At 37.4% G+C, this 23,856-nt stretch overlaps 1 protein-coding gene across 2 annotated transcripts in view; it reads right to left on the bottom strand.

The window, feature by feature from the left end:
* The window catches only part of LOC126848642 (heparan sulfate 2-O-sulfotransferase pipe), a 28,358-nt gene extending 4,774 nt beyond the window's left edge, over positions 1–23,584 (bottom strand). Inside the window, exons 1-2 of one of the 2 annotated variants that reach the window (XM_050589664.1) lie at positions 22,515–23,584; positions 15,060–15,208 (exon numbers count right to left, since the gene is read on the bottom strand). In XM_050589664.1, coding sequence (XP_050445621.1) covers positions 15,060–15,208; positions 22,515–22,744 — 379 coding nt within the window. In that variant the 5' untranslated portion in view covers positions 22,745–23,584. The remainder of the gene's footprint in view (positions 1–15,059; positions 15,209–22,514) is intronic. The other variant, XM_050589663.1, reaches the window with a different exon arrangement.
* Positions 23,585–23,856: the final 272 nt, after the last annotated feature.

Below are 23,856 nucleotides of genomic sequence, written 5' to 3'. Positions count from 1 at the left end.
ACCGTTAAATTTTCTCATTCGCATACTATTTGAGCCTGACACATGTCTATCTCATTTAACATTCAGCGAAATAAAGAGATATTTCTTGGTTCTTCAGCAGTTTCTCGAACTTATCTACAATTTCACGGATTTATAATAACTTGGAGATATCGCGAATGTGTCGGCGGCTTGTTGTCCGACGTGACACGCGTGCAGATCTCTATCGCGTATTTCCCGACACGCGACGGAATTCGTTGCGACGTACGAAGCTACGCCGGAAATACCGTAACAAAGTCCGCACATGATCCGTTACATGTGTACGAAACAACGACGGAGTTATCTCATAGAGAGTCAGCACTGCGGGATTGCCGGCTCGGAACACGTTGCCTGCGAACATTGACGGATAAGTTCGACGATCCTTAAAGTTCACTTTAGTATACATAATTAATATTATAATTACGTAGTCTTTATAAGTACACAGTCTTTATAAACGCGCGCGATAATCGACGCACGATAACAGAAATTTGACGATTTAACTATGGGATTATACAATAATTTCTCATGGGCTGTGTGATTGATTATCGACGCTTCGAAATTTATCAAATCTCTTAGATCTTCACGAGTGAGTTCTCCGCGAGAATAAATCCTTTCCTCCGACTTTCCTTGTCAGCGCGGACACTGCACGCGAGTCGCGAAGTAAAACGAGACCCCACGGATAAATTAGCACGATCGCGGTGATTAAGAGGTCGCCGCGGAACTCGGCCAAGATCAGCGATCCACGGAAGGGACGGGAATCGAGTCGTCTCCATAGACAACCGTCGGTCATCTCTAGAAAGTTTACCGCGCTCCCCGTCGAGATGCTGCGAGAGAGAATCATCTCCTCTCACGCGCGAGAGAGGAAAAAAGAAAAAACGCTCGCACGCTGCGGGCGATGAGCGTCTCTCCCTCTCTTTCTCTCTCTCTCTCGCTCTCCGTATTTCTGCTCCGACGCAGCCAGCTGGAAATGAGATCTTGTTTCGTGCGAAGCCGCCAGGCAGATCATCCGGTATATACTTTGTCTCCGATCGACGCGACTAATCCGATTCTTCCGCCCGATTGCGGTTTAATCCCCGCGATTTAACGCCCGACGAGCGCGTCCGCATTTAAACGAGCACGCGTAACGCGACGTGTTATTTTCATCGTTCGCACGAGAGTATATTAATTTGTCGAAAGTATCGAGTTTCGAAAGTTTTCGAATCCCATTCTTCAATAACGCTTATCTGAAATTGATCGCGCGCACGCGAGAAAGTTTCGTTTCGGAGCGTTCGGCAAGAGCGTTATGTCTGTTTATATCCCGGCACGCGGTGGTCACGGACGGTCAACGATTAACATTCCGTCTGAAATCTGGAAATCAAACTCAACGCGCATGAGAGGAGGAAATCGTCCGTGAGGAAAATGTAGCATAGCGGGCAGTCTCCGAGTCGAGATTGTACGGGGAGATAAAAGCGCGCGGACTCGCGAGAACAGCATCCCTCGCGATCGCCAGGAAAGATGCGAGGTCGCTTCGTGATCGGACTGACAATGCCCTGGCTAGGAGGGGGCGACTAGGGGGGTGGGGGAGGGGAGGGGCTTCTTCAGTGACCTCACGCAACGCCGACGGTGGACCGGATTATCGATGGTGTATATCGCCTCTGTTCTCTCTCTCTCTCTCTCTCTCTCCCTGTTTTTCTCTCTCTGTCTTTCTATCTCTTTTCTTTTTCGATGGCTTTTTCCTTCTTTCGAGGCAAATAGCTCCTTTATCGCAACACTTTGCGAACGAAGCTAAGGTAGACGTTCGATTGACGCGAGCATCGCAGCTGCAACTCGCGCACAATGCCGATGAGTTATGCACAAGATTGGTTCGCGATAGCTCCATGTAATAACGGTTTCCGTCGGCATTGTGTTCCCCCCACTTTCCTTTAACTCTTGCTTATAAAATCGAGTTCCGTATAATAGAAAGCCAACTTCGTGGGCGCATACAGCGTAGGTGTCATAATTAATACCCGATCGGCTCGTTATAACTGTACGCTATCGAGCCGATAAAGGCAAAATTTTCACTTTGAATATTTTCTCTCGTGCATCTTGTATATTCCTCAAAGCTGGCATTTAAATGTAAATTGTTCTTAATTAAGCGCACTTTCTTTGAATTGTTAGATACTTCCTATTATTATGTTTTATATTCAGGACGATATCTATCGGGGTGAGGTTTTCTTTCCTCGGATCGCGCAAATTGAAAATCGTTCGAATATAATTTATTATCGGCCAATATAATTTATTATCGTGCTTATGCAAGCGACGCCAGAGGACATCCATCGGTTACAATCGGCGAGCCTCGTGACTGATACAGATGCAAGTTTAATGACGGACGGACGAGAGGCACCGCGCGCGTCCGGAACTGCACGCTCGCCGAGGGCATCGTCGTTCAGCGTAGGCGTAGAGGCTTTATTCACGTCATTCACAAGCTTAAGACGTAAGCCGCGGTTACATTGATGGCCGCAAAAAAATACCATCGCCCCGTGCGCATCTCCCGATCGTTGATCTTTGCCCGATGGAGCGGGAACAACTCTTCGACTCCCTATGCTCTCTGTGTCTATACGCGCTCTATTACGCCAGAATGGGCGTCAGAATTATATCCAGGATCTCGCGTATATGGATGGTAGCTACAAAATTTTCTTGGAGAGAAATGAAGAAAAGGAGAGAATGAAAAACCTGATATTTCCGTTGGTGATTTTTCTGGCAGGCGTTTTTAAGGCGAATCCAACAAGAAACTTTATTTTATTATTTTATATAAAATTGAGATAAAATCAGAAATGATGTTAGATGTAGATAAAATATATAAAAAGTACAGAGATTCATCGATTACCATCCATAATTTATAATTTGATATCTATGATAAGAGATTCCAATAACTTTACGTGATTTCCTCTCTATTTCTGGGAAGGAAAAATGATATATAAAAAATATTGGTAATTCTCTCTCTCTCTCTCTCTCTCTCTCTCTCTTTCTCTCCTAATTTTTATTTAAAATTTTCTATTGACATTGTAATGCTTCTACATCATGTAATAAATTATCTATTTTTTTTTATATTATAATATGATGAAAGGCAAATTGTGGAATATGTGTTATTCTTTCCACATTCTAATTTTATATCTATGCTGTGGAACAACCCAATTTTTTCTTCATAATTTAACGCCATGCTGTTGCGTGTGCAGGAACAATCTCGTTTCACATTCCATGTACCACAAGCGGCGGCAATTAGTCTTTATTAATTTTTAGAAAGACAACCATTAATTATTACATAGTCATATATAGTGTTTCTTCTTTTAATGTTGCGAATATGGCAATACATCTGCAGTGTATGTATTATAACATACATACATGATTGTTATATACAAGGAAAAACTACATTTTGTGGTCATATGTAATTGATGCATTCAATAATATATTGAAGGTTTACATGTTTGCATGAAACATCACTTTTACACTTGCTGTAAGTATTCTCAGAATTATGTATATCAAAGTTCCTTCGAGATTGTTGAATAAATGCATTCGCCTTGTTCTCAAGCATAATTGCCACTTAAACAGACGATTTATCTCATTAAATCTAGATCTATGTTCGAGAAAAAAAAAAAAGGAAGCACTCAGTATTTATGTTGTAAATATTTATGTGTGACAGATAGAGAAAAAGGAAAAGGAAATGATATGATTGTTCGCTGGGCAATAGAGAGAAGATTGCTTCGGCAACACAATACGCGGATCTCTTGTGCACTTGCGTCGCTTTTTACGAGATGCGATTCCTCTCAGCATACGATTAAATAAAAGGGGGATAAGTGCAATCTTTTTTCCTCAAAATTCAAGAAGATCGGTTGATCGCGCTCCGCTCTTGCGTATCAATTCGAATTATCTCTCGCGATATTTCCCGAGTCGGTTTTACGAGACTGCACGGACCCAGGGAAACTCGTTTCCTTTGCTTCCGCGGCCGAGATGTTGCGCACGAAAAAAAAAGAAAGGATGTCAGGACGGCGGACCGGATCGGCAACCTTTTACTCCTATTTTGGTCAGTCGCCTTTCGACCCGTTGATCCAGAACTCGAGAAAGCTGTAGAGGTCGATAGAGAGAGAGAGAGAGAGAAGGGAAGGAGGAGGGAATGACGCTTGCATCTCGGGGCGATTCTGCGAGCTAATTGTTCGTGACGCCTCGAAGGAGAAGCTCGCCGCGGTAACTTTCATCTTACAATTAGCCAAAAGTGGGGCTGAGGGACGGGAGATAAAATTTCCGCCTTTCCTTCACGAGGTTACGATCGGCACGTACACCGTGTATTTGCAAGGTAAAAATAAATTGAGAAAGAGAGAGAGAGAGAGAGAGAGAGAGAAAAAATGACATGTGAAAAGTAACTCTCTTGGGCTTGGCTACCGTGGGAATACAGGTGCATGTATTTAAAAGCGCGTGAAAAGTCGCGCGTTGCATATAATTGATTTACCGTGACAGCGATTGCAATTTCTTTAATCAACTATCTAGGAAATAGGGATCACGGATTTTTATTGTACACGGATATGATATCGCGATAGCTTATGCTTCTCTCTCTCTCTCTCTCTCTCGCTCTTGTCTACAATTAATCTCGTCCCGCTGTTTGAAGAAGAATCGTTTGGCAAAGATTTTCTCGCAAACTGGCACTATCTGATAGCACTAATGGAAAACTAATGTGCGACAAGAGACATACGTTGCTATAAAATTAATCATGACTGAAAGCGAATGAACGCGAAAGTCAATTACCACTACTGTGTCAAGTCGACAATAAACCTGATGACACGTTGCTGCAGCTGTCGCGCGCGGTCTTGATAAAAAAAAAAAAAAGTTTTTAGGTAACAACGAGAAATTTGACGAGTGAATTCGAATAGTCAATGATCGCGATGAAATTGTTTGAACTCCGTACGTCCGTTCCGCGAGGAAAGGCGTTTGCATATAAAGGAGTGCCTTACACGAGAAATTCGAAAGGGAGCTACCTGACTACTTTCGCGAAGCGCACGTTCTAAGAATGGAGAATGTGGGTCGTCATCGGAACTTCTCGAAGTCATTCTGATACTTCCTATGCGCTTGAAATGCTCGGGTGCAATTTATTTTGTTTACTAACAAAATAAGATATCCGGCAAAGAAATAATTTATAAATTGCTCTCTCGTTTTCAAACACTTTATATAACTAATTTTTCAGAAACTGTATATAAGATAATTTCTTTTTCTCAAAAATTGACTTTAATCTTTAACTTGTTAAGTTTGTATTATTTTTACAATTATTGCTTTGAAGAATAAAAAATCCTGAACGTTGTCAAGATTTGGAAAAAATTTATTTTGCGTGATTTTCAATCTCACCGATTCAATGAACGAAAGCGATAGAACTATTTTTATCGGATGATTTGTGGACATTCAATTTCTATGGTGCAAATTCTTGGATTAATATCAACCTTTCGAGAAGTACAATAATTAATTTGCGTATAAAGCTTGCAGGGAAAGAGAGTTCCGAAAATGGGATGGCAAGAAGCTCCTCTCTCGGATATCGACGCGTGACTATCCTGGCGGAGTCACGTATCTCTAGGATGTCGACAATAACGAGGGATCCGTAATCGTGACATACCCGCCTTCATCTGCGGTCGAAGAGAAAAAGCAAGATTTCACGGTAATAGAATCGGCCGCAAAAGATACAAAAAACTCGCCGGATACAAAGGAGGAAAACGGACTCGCGGACTGTCGAGATTCGCGAATTCTTCTTCTAGTATCGAGGAATTCGAGAAATCCGCAATTTCACAAAGATATTCGCAATTAAAAGGAATGCTTATCGTCGTACAATTAATAGCGTGCTTCAAATCCATGGGAACGGTGTCAAGAGATTACTATGTTTTCCTGTCGTTATTAATTTTCTTGTGGAATTTCGTTACGCTTGGAGTGAAATTCTAATCGAAGAACCTTAAACCTCTTATACTGCGATAAATAAGTTTAATATAAATAATTCAATAATTACTTCAATTAATTTATCACAATGAGTAACTATATAATAAATTCAATCTGTTTAGTAGAATCTTCTTTTCTTATCGAATGATAATCCTGCACATCATACATATGTAGCTATATTATATGTTTAAGTGCCGAGCTCACGCATCCTTTTAATTATCATCCATCTTTTTTATAACGTAGCTATAACGGTATAATAACGACATCAGGTTAGACTTTCACTTACAAACGGTAATAAATTCGAAACGATGTCATCGAGCAATAAATGTTTTCGATCATAAAATAGAGATTTTATTCACTGATTTTATTAAGGTTTACAACCTTAGTATCTTATTTAACACGCGCGTGAACGCGTGTGTTTCTCGTGGAATGAGCTTCATCAACTAATTCCCATCATTTGTCTTCAGGAAGTTAAATTGTTATTATTTCCCGTTCAAAGTTTATCGATCGGCTCTTAATAACCGATCAAAAGTGTTTCATAAGCGTTCTCCGCGCGAAATACCGTCATCTCGCATTCGATCTCGCAATTCCACTGGAGGAGATAAATACCGCTTCGTCAACTAGAAGCGCGCATCACGATCGCAAACAATTTCATTATGCGAAACTGAGATCGCCAACCGAGATCGTGTGCGTTAACGGCATTTCCATAATGTTAGCTGATCATACAAACGCGATCGTTCGTTTGTATAATCGCTCGATTGTAGCATCCTTTTTACGTGCTAATGATACAGTGGAATAGAAACGTGCGCTTTCTTTTCCCTTTACGATAGCTATTATCATGCAATGTTATTAGGTGGAACTTGCGAACGGTAGCCGTTAAATTGTGTAATCTCAAGTATATATTATTTAATTTAACCGGTCTATATTTCTATACTTACAGTATATAAAGCGAGCGTGATTTTTAAACAATCGTCTTTTTTTCTTTTTTTTACATTAAAATAGATTATTGCGATAAAAGGTCGATAAGAATCTCTTTCTATCACTCTTTATTTTACTCTCATTTCCTTCTTCCTATTTTCTTGCTTTATAATATTTTGATTAAACGACGAAAAGAAATTATCGCCTCTCAGGATCTATAACGCGGAAGAGACACATGCTGTGTCTGTAAAACGCATATTAGATGCATACGAGGATGGTCGATCCGCTCGTGTATTATGTATGTAAATGTGCAAAATGATCCAGCTCGTTGATGCGTTTCAGGGAAAAAATTACTTGAACTGGGTTAAACGGACACCACTATTCGCATCGTTTCCTCCGGATAATGTTTGACCTATAACGTATCGTTATTGGCTCGTGCAAGAATATAAGTATGGCTCTCACGTCGCTCGCAAGTTTATTGTCAAGACCTTATAGACCCTATTGAAAGACCTTACGAAGAATATATTGCCCATATATATGTGAGATTATATTTTTTTCGCATAAAGAAACAAGATATTAGAATTTAAATTTGCTTATTATAAAATTTAGAGAGAGAGAGAGAGAGGGAGATAGTTTCAGTTTGCTTCGCAAGATAATCTATTATTCGCGACAAGATTTTTATAGAATTCTATTTATAATCTTATATATCGTGTAATATAAGCAGAAAATATTTAAAGAAATAAAATACCTACATGTATAAAATACATATCATGCACATATATATTAATAAATAAAATTATAGAATTCCATCTTGAATTTTGCGTGAATTATAGATTAATTATAAATTAAAAACTCTAATTTATTAAGCTAATTTATTAAATTTATCTTTATCAAATTTATGTTACGAGCTCTTTATACGATAAAGAAAGATTGACATTTTGTGTCGTTACAGTTAAGTAATACCGTACTATTGGGTTGGCAACTAAGTCATTGCCGTTTTTGTCGATAGATTCACTCTACACTTTCTTTTGTTTTGTTAGCGTGGCCAGATCATCTAACCTATATTTTTTTCTTACTGTATGGACTTCTACGTTTAATTAGTAAAAAAAATTTTTTGATTAGTTTTTTAGTTTTGTTTTTATCCCAATTTAAAAATGAAAGAACAGGACGTGCACTTCCGACACATTTTATTGTATTACTTCCGAAAAGGCAAGAACGCATCGCAAGCACAAAAGAAGTTATGTGCCGTATATGGAGATGAAGCCTTAAAAGAAAGGCAGTGTCGAAATTGGTTTGAAAGATTTCGTTCCGGTGATTTTTCACTGAAAAATGCACAACGATCTGGCCGCCCAGTCGAAGTGGATGAAACCCATATCAAGGCCATTATCGATTCAGATCGTCACAGCACAACACGAGACATTGCAGAGAAGCTCAATGTGTCGCATACATGCATTGAAAAAAAATTAAAAACCCTTGGTTATGTCAAGAAACTTGATTTATGGATCCCTCACCAGCTAAAGGAAATTCATTTGACGCAACGGATTAGCATCTGTGATTCGCTACTGAAACGCAATGAAAATGATCCATTTCTGAAGAACCTAGTTACTGGCGACGAAAAGTGGATAGTTTATAACAATGTTACTCGCAAGAGATCGTGGGTGAAGCAAGATCAACCAGCCCAAACAGCATCAAAAGCAGAGATTCACCAAAAAAAGATTATGCTGTCAGTCTGGTGGGATCACAAAGGAATTTTGTATTTTGAACTCATGCCGCAGAACCAAACGATAAATTCAAATGTGTATGTTGAACAACTCGACAAACTGAAGGATGCAATTGAAGAAAAGCGGCCGGTATTATCAAATCGGAGGGGTGTTGTTTTCCATCATGATAACGCAAGGCCCCACACATCTTTGGTTACTCGGCAAAAATTATTGGAACTGGGTTGGGATGTTTTGTCACACCCACCATATAGCCCTGACCTTGCGCCTTCGGATTACCATTTGTTTCGTTCCATGCAAAACTCTTTAAATGGTAAAATTTTTAACAACGCGGATGATGTCAGATCACACCTAATTCAGTTTTTTAATAGCAAAGACCAGACATTTTACGAACGGGGAATTTTTACGCTGCCAGAACGATGGAAAAAGGTCATCGACAAGAACGGGCAATATCTAATTGAATAAAGTTATATTTTTAAACAAAAATTCTGAATTTGCCTTCTTATTTGAAATCGGCAATGACTTAGTTGCCAACCCAATACATATTCGTTTTAATTACAAGATTTATAGACACGATTTCTTATCGAATATTTAAACTCGTTTCTATCCGTAAAACTTTAAATGACCTACAGAGAAGTTTCGCTCTTATTCTGCCTTTTATAGTTATCATATTGCTGTTTTCAAATGCACCGTAATAATTTAGTAGAGCGCGTTAAATGTGTGCTAACATTAATAACGCATCGAAAAGAAAAAAAAAAAGAGAAAAACGTTTATATAATGATAGTAATTAAAAATCTTGACACATATTATATATCTTGACATATATTACGCCTTAAAATGTTTTGAAGTGACTAATAATTGCAATGGATTGATAATTAATAAAAATATAAAGTCTTCTTAGAAAGAGATTTTTCAATTGAGAGAATAATCCCATCTTGCAATTAACCTACTTTTGCGAAGACGTTCCGTGCAATATTAGCAATTCTATTTCAACAATATACGCTTCAACAAATGTTATTATTATTGTCACCATGATGTATTCGTCCGAAGAAAGGAAGCTATTATAATCTCAGCATGCATTCTCATTTCAATGAAGGTGGACGATAATAGATTAACCAATTGCAATTTCCAATTGGAGAATCCGACAGTATTGTATATTGTAAAGGGAACAATAAGGATCGTTCCCTATTCTGTGTCTTAAACTGACCGACTGATTGTGACCGGAACAATGGCACATTGCATGACAACAGTTAGGAAGAAAGCGCGCGACGAACAAAAGGTGAACGGCGTTCTCAAATTTGCGTTTAATTTTCTGTGACATGGCACTTCCTTCTCTTGCGAAGAAAGATGTGATCTTGATCTTGTCTCATTAATCAAACCGATAATGCTGCAGAAAATCAAGAAGTATAATTTTTTTTTTTTTTAGAAAATTACCTTTCTAATTGACATGCAACCATTATTGAGTTTAATCATTTAGTCTTTTCCTCAAATTTAGATTTTGTTCATAGATAGATTTTATTTATAGATGAAAAAATTATAAAAGAAAATTATAATTATAAAGAAAATAAAAATTATAATTATCAAAGAAATTATTTCTTTCAAAATTGCTATGCAGATTATTTTACTCAACAATTTCACACTAATTGCTGATGATCGATAGATGTTTGATTGACTGCTTAGGCAGTTGACGGATATGCAAGTGAATGATTACACGACTTGTCGTCTGAATGATTTTACTGACGCGCGGGCAACCGATTAACCCTAATCGATTCTGAGATGATGCTTTTGTGTATCAATTGAAATGTCACTTTCACTACAACAAAAGTCCTCGTAAAGAAAAGCTGCTTTCAACAGGTACACGATACACTTCTTATCGCGTGTACCTGCATAAAGTATAAGGAATATCTTTACTTTACTTTCACTTACATGCGTTGTCATTTTACGTTTGGCTGGTTAAAATAAATGCAGCCAAGGAGGTCGAATGTAAACTGACTGTTGATTCTTGTTCGCGCCCGAGGAGCAGTGCGAATTATCTCGCGTACGTGTTTATTCCGCGCTGAATCGTATCAAGTTAGCCGTGAACGGGAACACGGAAGTAGCTCTGCCCTCGGAATCCTGTTTCCGAGTGATGCTGCGGAGGAGAGGAAATTGCACAGTTATCAGTCATGCTTAAAAGTATTTAGGAAGCCGAACGCAGAATGATTGAGTGCTTCGTTAAAAATAACACGACGCTATAGACGGTGAATTATGTGACTCGTTACAAGTCGATATATACGATTATTATTTACGATATTGAGAAAGTTCTTCGTGATGGCTTAATGATAAGAGAGAACTCGGATTATTTATGATATGTATAGCTTCTTTAAAGCAAAATTAGCTTCTTATTTTTAATATTTTATTAAATAATATATGTTTTTTTTCCAGTTGTTTAATTAATCGATTTTGATAAACTAGAAAATATATAGAAAAAAAAAAAATTCCAGAGAGATTAATATTTCTTATTCACGAATGTGCTCGGGTTTTTACCGGATTTCATGACCGAGCATTCGCGATCGTTTTCATGACCGAGGCGAATCATTCCACGAGCGAGACGGCCTCTCCATAGATCATTTCTTGATCTTCTCGATCTTTTGTGCGCGAAGAGACCGGGCTCCGTGCATTCTTCGTGGACGTATTACGAGCAGTTGCCGAGTGATAATATCGAGAGTCGGGGTGCACGAATACGAAGGTGCGAACGCATCCCCGAGAGGAGGTGGAAGGTATCTCGTTAATCCACTTCGTCTCCGCTGAATAGATTTCCCGCCAAACCTCTCCACCTCTTTCTTTAATCACACACTGAAGTTACACGCCTGCACGTAATAACATCCAGATCCTATATGTCTTTGTCATTTAATTACGTTCCGTAAACTTATTATATTGATCAAAGAGCAGAAAATTATTCTCATTATGATAATTGTAATTATTAGTATACGCGTTTTCTCGCACCCGTCCTCGTCGCCGCGATTTTTTTCGCATAAAATCGCAGGTAATCACTCTTCATGCATTTTCGAGCTCAATCATCGTCCTTTCATCCCCGCCGCGCGTTAAGAGCGAATTTCTTCGATAAGAACACGCTTTCGGTATATGAGCGATTGAACTTTCATTTCCATTCACATCGCCATTTATTTCGCCGCGAGCGATTAATCCATTTCTCCTTTTAATGCGCGCGCTTCTTCTGCACATCTGATTTATTCTCGCTCACGTGCGCCGGCGTTTTTCCTTTCACCTCCCTTTGATGCGGCCACTCTCCACTGCCCCCCGGCAGTCGGTTCCGCCTCCGGGAAACATCCTTTATCTTTCATGTGTATTCTCGATCGTCTCTTCCTTCTGGTGAATGGCTTCTAAGTGTATCGCACGGATTTTACTTGTTAGATATTTTATCAAAAAATAAGTATATACATATATGTATACGTACATATATATATATATATATGTTTATATATATATATATATATATATATATGTTTATACAGAGTGAGCCTAAACACTTCGGTCAGACCTTGTAGAAGATTTTATAGGAAATTTATAGAAAATTCTGAACAAAAAGTTTTGTATAAATATGAATCGAAAAGTGCTTTCTTAGAAAGTTAGCACCTAAAAAATTTTCTTTGAAATAACGATTACTTTATACATTTTTACAAATATCAGGGAAAGTATGCATTTTATAATAAAAAGTATTTTTATTATAAACAGAAGTTGTAGAGAATTAAATTATCTTTTAATGAGATTAAAATGATTTTAGTTTGTTCCATGGGTTTTGAGATAATCAGCTTTTTCAAAAGTTCTACCTTCGATAGTCAAAGAAACAGTTTTTTGTACATATTTTTGAAACTAGTTATCTCAAAACCTAATAGAACGAATTACTATCATTTTGATCTCATTTGAAAGATAATTTAATTCTTTACAACTTTTGTTTCGATACTTTTTATTAAAAAATGCATACTTTATTGATATTTGTAAAAAATGTATAAAAACTATGATTTCAGAAGTTTTTGAGCTTCATTTTTAAGGAAGCATTTTTGGACCCATGTTTATGGGAAATTTTTGTTCAAAATTAAATTTTCTATAAAATCTCAAAGCCTGATCGAATCGTTTGGGCTCACCCTATATACAATAAATATATATATATATATATATATCACATATAAATATAGAAAATATTTAAAGAAATAAAATACACACACACATATACATATATATACATACACATACATATATATATGTATAAAATGTCAGGAGACATTACATGAACACATATATATTAGCACAAATGTGGCATAGAATTCTATTTTAAATTTATATTCCGCAAATTGTATATTGTCTTAAGCGGGATTTATACATGAAACAATAGCCTGTAGTTTAACATTGGATTTTTTCCGCGATTTTATCGTTCTCGCGACTTTCTGCGACCGACGCAATCTTTTCATCAAAGTTTCTTCATCGCGGAAATAACTATGTATATATTATACATTGCTGCTACAATTCCGTCTCCGATCGCTAATACGCGAGTTCGAACGCGCTGACTTTCGCTTTACAAAAACGAAAGACCAACTATGTTTACTCTTTCTCAATTGTCGTGAGCAAAAATTTCTAGTAGAAAGTAATGCGGCTGGGCATTATAATAATTATAAGCCACGTTCATAATACAATACATTATTAATCATTGTATTCCGAGAAGAGATGAATTTCTGTGAAGGCTGCTTTATGCCGCATATAACATTTTTAATTTACGAGTGGGTATGCCATTGAAAGTAAAGACTGTTTCGCACGACTTTGCGGGAATAATCGTATTTATTTAGCGATCTTTTTACACGATATCAGAAATTCTTTTTACGATATTCGTGAAACGATTTCGGTGAAATTAAATTGCATCCTCTCAAACTTTGAAAAATTTTTTAAATACCTATTTCGCTGATTTTTATTTCTTTTACGTCGTGATCAAAAATTTAAAAAAGAATCACGTGCGATTTCTCTCGTAAAGCAATTCCTCTCGTAGAGCAATTCCTGCAGATATATACATAAGGGACCATCCGAATTCGCAAAAAGCCTGACATAATAATAACTCGTACTTTCTCTTAAACGAACACGATTTGCGTTCGCTTCGGTACGACCTTAAATAATAATAAAGCGACGCTGCGGACACGTAATTGCGAGAGCCACAACGTAATAAATACACTCGGCGCGGCAAAGACGTGGATGGTTAATTCACACGTGTGAAACGAACGATGGGACGTGCACGAATAATTAGCTCGCGATTGCGAGTAAACGAAGCTCTCGCTACCGTTACGAATCCCGCGAAATGGATGTGGAATGGTAACTACTGATGCGATAGAGATCTCTCTCTCTCTTTCTCTCATTTAGCGTATGAGTGTATCATGTACATTTGTGCAAAACGCATCCGAGGAGATATGTAAGGATCATTAGTAAGGGCATTTTGATGCTGCGACATCCGTGCGCGATTACTTTAAACGAGAAATAAATCTATTTCATCAGTCATTTTTGAATTTTTTCGTTCAAATATCAATAGCGGATAAAAATACTTTTATTTTTTCTTTCTCTTTTTTTTTTTTTTTTTGAAAACAATAATACATAAATTTTTAATGATATAACTGAAAAAGAAAATTATAAATAGATTTTAAAATAATTTTAAAATAATTATAAATAGATTTTTAACGATTTTTTTCAATATATTTTGTGTATATTATTTCAAAACTTGGACTTTTAAAATGTGAATTGTACGGATAATAGCGACGATGTAACAGATCTATATACATATCCTGTGCGCAAGCATTTGTAACTCTCCTTGAATCTTCTATCCGCGTTCACTCTCTCACACCTTAACCTTCCTCAACCGGGAAGTTAACAGCACCCTCGAGGAGTTTGTACGAGCAGATAAAAGCGCATGTATAAACGTGTCTATTATGGTGCGCCTTTCGAGACTGACACGACTGTAATTCTGATGTAGTTCATTTTCAGGCGACAGGAAACCGGAGTGCGGTTTGTGTAATTAAATAGATAATTAGTTTCTTCCAATTAACAGTTCTAACGGATTCGTCCTTGTCGCTTCTAAGAAGCTGAAATAAATTTATCAATGCTACTTTCCTGAATTTTTATTATTCGCTTATTTATATGTATGTTATTTATTTATTATCTGAACATGATGATTAAGAAATTATGTTACATTTTGAAATGTGAAACGTAAAATTTAAAAATTAATTTTTAATAAATTTAAATTGTAAAATTAATGTCTATTCTTTTTAATAAGATATAAATTTTCATTTCTTTATGTTTATCTTTTATGTCTCTTTTATTTCTTATGTCATCCTCTTTGGTCTTTCTATATCTTTCTATTTTTTTATTGCCTTAATAAAGAGAAAGAAAGCGAGACGGTGGCTTTTCAGCATCGTATGTTCTAATTTTATCTTATATATTTTAATACGTTACCAAACGATAGCTGATTCGCTGAAAGCACGTCATCTTCTCCCGGTTGAAGACGCACTTCCATCTTTTTCAGACGCGAGTGTAGATCTCTTGTATGCAGAAAGAGGAACAACGTACTGGAAATCGCTATCAAAGCGATCAACTCGATCGTTCTGTAACAAGAAAAAAATATATTCATTAGCTTAATAGCTTTATGTCATTATGACTAATTATATTAATATTCTAATTTAGTTTTACTTCCCATTTTTTGCGGCTCGCGGGCAACTCGAGGGATACATTATTCATATACGACGAATGTCGTGCATGATTCGTGCAAAAAACCGGAGGAACCTAAGTCGTGATGCAAATGAACGCGAAGGAGCGATGGCGGCGCAAGAAGCTCTCTCGCACGTTAAATAACCCGGAGTCGAGTCTTATCTAGGTTGACAGTTAGAATTAGGACACGGCGGAGCCATCATCTCGTAATTGGTCGTCCCATCTGGGAGTTGACGTTTCTCCATGTGACCTGGTTCTCGAAGAAGCGCCGACCGTAAAGCGCGACGATCGCTTCAATTTTGCGGACCGAAGCGATAAGTACACAACACGCGCACATTCACGACAAAGGGACGATTCGAAATCGAGAAATTATAATCGACACGCCGCAAGTTGCGTGCGACGAGTCGCAAGTTTTTTTTGCCCGTATATTTTTATCAACTCGAGAAATAATAATCCTTAAAAAAAATCTTCTAATTCCTGTGCGACGCTAAGAAACGCTTTTTGCTAATTAATGATAAAATATACAAAGTTGAAAATTACCAGGCTTCTCTTACCTAGTACATTGTGTTACCTCGAGCCCCTCAATTTCACTTACTCGCTAATATGCGCAACGGTATCGTATAAATCCCCGCGAGATAGTAACGATCGTTATTTGTACGGTATATCATAAATAATGCAATAAACGTTGCATTAACGCGATGCACGTGAAACCATTGTAATCGATTCCTTCCGCGATCAGGAGAAGCCGCGAGATCGCTTGCGCCATGACTGTGCATAGCAAATCACGAGGCGCCTCTATCATCAAGTTCATCTGTAATTCTCGATCTTGCAAAGTGAATGCTTATGCGAGGGGGAGGGGAGGAAGAAGGACGGGAAGGAAAGAACAATTGATTCTTCTCGCGTGGCAAGTTTATCGGCGATTAACCTGCGAGCAATCATTTTTCGTCATTAGAGTAATATCTCAGTACCAGTGGAGTGAAATCCGCCCTCTAATTGTCTCGGCGTTACTTTCCATCATAATCGGTGATCGTCGTCGCAACATATAATAATGTCTCAAATACGACGAGTGCAATAATTCGCCGGATCTCTTCGTATGATCGCGTTAAGAAATTCGCGCAATCGTCGCAGATGCATCTTTGGCCTCGACCGATTTTGCGATTCACGTGCAATTTACGTGGCAATTCTCAACTCTCGGATACATCTAATTGCGAAAGAAATAATTATTGATTTTAATGATGATGTACTAATATCATTCTGAAAGTTGCAATAAAATTGAATCGTTTGTGAATTGATTAATAAATTGTTCCCCCCTCTCTCTCTCTCTCTCTCTCCATAGAAAAGGTTATTATTAGAATTAGAAGAGAGGAAGATGTGGATCTCTATTATATTTTAATATTACTTTATACAAGTTTTATATTCTGCGAAATGGATTGATAGAGCCGTATATACCGATTCTTCGAAATTATCTGCACTTAGCGTTCTATTCTTACATTTCCCACCGTTATTACTTAATTCCATGAATAACCGCAGCTTCAAAATGACTGCATTGTCATTGAACGGTCGCTTTTGTCATTAGCGCGTGGGAATCTAATATGCCGGAAAATATAAATATTTATAATTTCTAGAAAAAGTCATATTTTGCAATAATTAAATCGTAATTTTTAAAGGAACAAGTTATTATAAATAAATAGAATTATTACAAATTAATCTCTCCGTGAGACAAGAGATCTCTCCCTCTTATATAAATTAATATTTTTAATTATATAATTAATCTTTTCGCGCTTATTTTGCGTCGTTTATGTAATATCCGTTTATATATTGTCCAATTTCTTAAATAGATTTTATGCATGATTTAACCACATTATACCCTGTGCTTTACTTTTCATACTTTTGCACAGGTCTCTTTTACGTCTTGCAAGCCTCTTATTAAAATTAAAAGTCGAATATGCGGTTTGCGAATGCTAGAGAAGGTTGCCGACCTCTGATTTAAACGCTTAACGGAAGGTTAGTAGTATCCCTAGAATGATGTATGAATGCAATCTTCTAAATGATACACGTACAGTTGTAGTCATATATTTACGCACAATTTATATCTAAATTCCCTCCTCTCTCTCTCTCTCTCTCTCTCTACATGCATTATATTTATTGAATATACATGGGATCATTCCTTGAGAGTCAAACGACATTTTAATTAAAGAAAGAAATTTATAGATCCGCAATCTTATGAGTAAGTCACAATTTCTCGGACATTAATAATGTGCCGAGAATGTTTTCTGGGAACCGAAACTCTTTTTAAGTGTAATATGTAAATTTTCGTTTGCATTAAAATTTCTGACAAACTCTGACCAGATCAGAAAGATTGCGATCTAGAAAATAAAATATTTTTATAATGCATAAAGCGGAAATTAAAATGTATATTTATATAAATTTTATAAAAAAACGCAATATAGATTATTTAAAAATTTAAAAATAAATGTGCAGACAATTTTTTTAATATCAAAAAATTTAACAAGAAACAAGTCATAGCGTCTATTTTGCTTTATTTTTGTCTTTATAAATCATAAGTAACAAAAATTTTTAATTAATATATTAAAGAATTTAAGGATCAAATTTTTATATTCCACTATATAAGATACTTTAATATTCTTGTCTGGAAAAAACAGTATTAAATTAGCTATTAAAGCAGTTTATCTAATTTTAAAAAATATCTGTAATTTCTTTAAATTATCCGTAAAAAAGAAATTGTCTATCATTTCTGAATTGCGATCGTCCAGTGTAATTCGCAACGTCGGGATCTACGATCCTCGAGGATATGCAAGGACGTTTCCTCAGCATTCCGCCGCGGTTCTTCCGGGCTTATCGGCGAAACGTAAGCAGATCTGGTCGAGGGAAAAGCGAGAAACGAACGGTATCGTTCTGCCGGACGCAGTGTCAACGACACGCGGAGAGAAGGGAACCGTAAGGCTCGGAGGAACGCGTTTATATATACCGTAACCGGGGTATATAAAGGGGCACCGTACATGCGCTTCGGGTACATAATGGCGTATCTGGAAATCCGATTGTCCGGCACGTCTTGGTGTATTCGAGTCGCGAAATGGAGAATCGGGCGAAGAATGTGCGAGCGATTGGAATTTCCGTCTCGTCGATTGCGCGAGCACGTGTCGCACGTGCTAAAGGGGTCTGCGGGTCAGATCTCTCATAATCTTCCGCGGTCTAATTTATATATGTATAGTAGAGATAGCGTCAGGTGTGACAGCCACGACAATTCTTTCTCGAGGAAAAAAATACTTTCGTATTTAAAATAATTTTTTTTTACGCTATGTCATATTAGATTAGCGTTTGTGAATACGCGGATGCGGGAAGACGACCGTTATTTTTTCTAATCTTCATTCCAACATCGCACCGTGAGAAGGAGGAATCGAAACAAAGCACTCGGTTTAACGTTTGAAGGCATGCATATATATTTCTTTGTATTGTTAATATCATTAAAAATCTCTTGAAAGGCTGCTGCAACTCATCTCCTGTCAGATTTGATCTCGCATTTCGAACGCGCCATACATATATTTATGATTACAGATAGAGGGATATATAATTGTGCGATCTTTTTTGTCTGTTCCTTCTTTTCGCAATCTTTCGTAATGGATCGTGGTAACATTTGCGGAATGCAACACACAAGAGCCGCGAGACGACGGACGCGAAGATTTTCCTGTTGAAATTGCAAGAACGCAACTTTTGATCGCGCTCGATGTATGGAGTCGACAATGGAGCTCGTTGCAATACAACGACCACAATTGACTTTAACGAGCGTGCGTATATGATAAATTATCGCAGTCACTACTGCGTCGAAGTGTATTCCAATAAAGCCGCCCGCTGCTTCTTTGTATATGTGTGCCTGTGATCATTTCAAAATGCTCGGAAATTTTCTCCGATGCAGAAACAATTGGAATTACTTAATTTTTGTGCGAGAAGTGAATTGTTTTATATTTACATCTCTCTTTGCGTTTTCAATTAAATTTTTAATTCACCCAGGAAGACGCTCGTGTAATCTCTCAATCCAGTTAGACGAGTTTTTCTGCCGCACCTATAAATATATATATCGGACGTCCTCAACAACTATTGCAAATCTTTCTTCTAAGGGCGTAGATCTTTAACGACTTGCGTCAAAAAAATGCGCACGTCCGCATATTCCAAGTTAACAGCCATAAAATTATACGGCGTGTACGCATGTCCGACCCATGTTAATTCGCGATTTTTTTCTATTCACTTAACCGGACGCGCCCTCTGACATTACATATAGGGATACTTTATTAAATCAGATTTTATACGCGCTTGACGTATAGCCAGCGTCTACCTGTTGATACGAGGAGAGTTGTTTCTCCGTAATGGAAATACTCCCGGTAGGCAATCTTTTCTTAGACGGCCACTTAACGCGCATTATCATCGTCACCGTTAATTGCGACGTTCTCGACAAATGTTTGATCGGAGAAGTCGGAAGTGCGAGTATACGGGATTTCGCATGGCAAGAAAAAGAGAGAAAAAAAGAGAGGCGTAATAATAATAATAATAATTTTTTTTTTTACCATTTAGAAATCTTTCCTATTTTTTTTCCGTTTTACAACAATGATATTTTTTTTAATACTCTTGCCTTCATTTACGAGCCTATAACTTTTATTTATAGACGTTGAAGATTCATTATCGCGCAGTTTTCTCACTCGGATGGTGAAATTCATCACCCGAGACGAGCCGCAGAAATGAAACAAATCGACTCACGTTCTTGCAAACGTCACGATGGTCCATCACTCGCGCCAGCAGAATTCGTAATTATCAACTGTATTAACACGAGATGAATGAAAGAGACGAGACTGTGGTGCTTATCGCGAATAATTCCCAGTAGATTGCAAAAATTTACGGTTCATATAGCTGAAGGAAAAATTTCGTTAATTATTTTTTCAAAAGATCGCACCTCGTTGATTGTTCCAAGCAAGAAATTACAGAGAGATTAAAGGATGAGAAATATTTCTTCAACAAATTCTATCAAAAAAAAAAAAGCGTGCCAAGTTTAATCACAAATAATATTATAAATTATTTATAATTGTTTGTAAAAGAAAACGAAACTTTGTTTTAATTTTAATCTTTTGTTTTATTTCAATTAATCCCGGATAATCTATGCGTTTATACACTTTGTATAATAATATGAATTTAATAGAAGTATAATTCAATCCTTATCACAAAACTTGACATAATCTCCAAACACGAATAATCCATCTTTTGTCCTACTTTAATACGAGATTTTAACTCGGTTACCGTGTTTTACAAAGCACGTTCTCTCCAAGATCGTCAACTTATCGTGTGACGTTATATGCGTGCTCGGGAGGTCAATTGCGAGAAGAAGTGGTCCTCGTGACTACCGTGCATTTGCATAGGACAGGAGGTATCGAGGAATCGACCACCACTCACGCGTTCGGCCGTTGGCCGGCATTATTCGCGCCACGATGAATCGATTTGTCGCACGCCTGACACATCCGAGAGAATCCCACGTGAGAGATACTTCGACTCTAAATAAGCGTCACCTCGACCCTGATCGCGGTCGGCGCGAATGTTCTCTATATTCTCGTTAAATTATACCTTTAAAAACTAACGACATATTCATGAAGCGAAACAGGAAATCTTACGTAAAGTTATTTCAGGGATCTCTTCTTCGCGCAAATGGCTTTTGCATTCTTGTACAGTTGATAATAGAATGTATTTTAAGCGATTGCGGCGAACATCTGGAGATCTAAAATATTTCTTACTGTCGCCAACTTTCTCGCATTTTCTATGTGACATGTAATGCGAGTTATATAGGACGTTCCGTTATTTGTGGTATAACTGGAAAATCACCGATTTTTCGATAAGCTTTCTAAATGAGTTTCTGATCTCTCATAAGCAATATTTTTTAATGCCTTGTTAAAAAACACGAATTACTTTTATATATATATATATATATGCAAATTTGTTGCACTTTATATGCATTTAGAGACGAGTGGCAATAATTAAAAGTATAAGTTACTCTAAAATTATATCAAAATTATATAAAATACTCTTTGTTATGCTATCGTGTAATTAAAATGTATTTAATACTATACGAATAATATTAATAATAATGACGTAATCATCTCTCATCAAGAGAAGATAAAAGTACTCATTATATATGCATTCGCAAAACTATAAGCTGTTCAACTTTCTAGCTTACTTCCACTATGTTTATTTTGCGAATTTTATTTGCATAAATTATCCCGTCACACATTTGCAATTTCTTTTTTTTTAAGTTACAATCTTTCCCAAAATGTGTGAGAAATTTTTATATCTTATATTCAGGCATGTTTGTAAAATTTATATTATTTATATTATATTATTTACTCTATATGTTTATACTCTTTATATTTTATATTCTACATGTGTATATTCCCCCTTTTCTTCTTCCCTAGATTTTACTTATTAACGGTATTCTTGAAAAAAAGTTTTTATTATAGATATGCGTAGAGAATAATTTTATATTAATAAAAGAAAAAGAAAATATTTTTATTTTAACTTTCAAGCATTTAATTTTCAAATATATTAAAGTTGCCTAGAAAAATAATCATATATTGATAACAATTTTTTGTGATTATTAAAGAATGAAAGAAATAAATGGCATAAAAAATAATAATAATGTTCTTTACACATTTTTTCCTTCATCTTAAAGAGTTTTATTTGTGAATCGATGATTAAAAAATTAAAAAATAGATAAAAAACTTGTTTTTTTTTCTCATAATGCCAACGTTAAACAAAATCCAAGACTTGAAAAATTTTAAAGCAATTATAGTTTAATCAAAATTATATATGACATGATTATAGCCTATGCCAATATCTATGATTATAGTCTTCAAAATCGAGTTTTATAAGAAAGCGAATAGAAGAAAACCAGGAGAAAGCCTCATCGCGAGAAGGCGAACGGTTATTTGTCAAGAGTAAGTCACCAGCGTGTTTAACGGTTAACACCTCGATTCTTAATATAGGATAAGTCTTTCGATCCACAAGAGAAACGAGATGTTCCTTCGTGCATTCTCACGTTTCGCGCGCGCGGATAAATATTGATGACGTCGTGGAACATGTTAATTGCGCGCGCATAATTAGACGGCTTTAACGCTGTCGTTAATTCGCGTCTCGAGATAGCTTCCTTACCTCTTGGGAACGGGCACTCTCCTCTGCCGCCACATGTTCTCCCTCGGCATTCTCGTCAGTTTCCTTTCGAAATCAAGGCCCTTTATCGCGCGCGCACTCGCGGGATTTTTCTCGGCGCCGATCAGATGATCGATTCCGCGCTGGTCACACGCGGTCCATCGGAATATGACGTCTCGTCGCTGGCCATTCGTGTCTTCCGACGTTGTGTTGATCCGGCAACAATCACTCATAAAGAATCCATTTACTGGATTCACACCATTGAAGAATGCGAAGAGACGGAGATGAACGATCGGATGATGCAGCTGGACTGCAAACGTCAATCGTTGAATTCTTTAACGCGCGAGCGATTTTCCCCGATCTTCGTCGATCGATACCCGCTACCAGGTCAACATCCTCTTTGAGTCTCGATCGAGTCCTCTTCGAACGTGCTACTTTACGACATCTCATTCATCGATGCGCGATTTCACCGAATCGTATAGACGGTTGCATGTAGAGGACCGCGTCTCGAGGTCCGTGTCTCCGGCAATTGTCTCCGCAAATTTGTTCAGTCATCGATCATCCGGCGAACAATTGTGTCAAGTGTCCTCGCGAGGATGAGACGGCGGCGCTCTGGACCGATCTGTCCGCTGGCCGACACGCGACTGCCGCTTTTCCTTCGCGTTTCGGCGCCTCGTCGAGGAGAGTACCGCGTCGAGGAAGACGCCAAACACACAGCCGGGGACGAGACACGTGATACGCTCTATTCCGCGTCCGCTCCGTTACTCGGTGGCACGTAATGCCGCGATTCTACTCCACATTCACCTTGCACCCCACCGGGCTCTCCTTGCCGGAGAGAAAGAGAGAGGAAGAGAGAGGAGCAGTCTGCCGCTTCCTCCGCGACGCGCCAGACGAAGAGGAGAGGGACACTCGTTTTCGAGGGGTTCAATTAAGGTGACCGGATTTTTAACCCTGATCCGGGCGCGCGCGTACACAGGTGTCCTATTTTCGCAACGTGTAACTATTAGATTGTTCTAGAAAACTTGCGCATTTTACGCCAATACTATGCATATGCAGATATACGTCTATTTTTGTACAAGGCTAAGATTGCATAAAATATGAAGGAGATAATAACTGTACTTCGAAAAATGATTTTCTAACATCGAAATTTTAAGTTAAGATTAGAATCTCTTAAAATCTACGATCTATCTGTATTCGTGTGATTTGTTTTTATCTTAAAATGGATTTTCAATCGCCCAAAAAAGTCTGAAATTAGTATTATTTTGTAAAATTTCTCTCAATAATATATACGATAGATTTTTAAATATTTATGTGAAATGTAAATTTTCTGGAAAGAGATAAGATT

This window comes from Cataglyphis hispanica, chromosome 4, assembly GCF_021464435.1.
Source record: "Cataglyphis hispanica isolate Lineage 1 chromosome 4, ULB_Chis1_1.0, whole genome shotgun sequence".
NCBI lineage: Eukaryota > Metazoa > Arthropoda > Insecta > Hymenoptera > Formicidae > Cataglyphis > Cataglyphis hispanica.
This window is presented reverse-complemented; position numbering and strand designations above follow the sequence as displayed.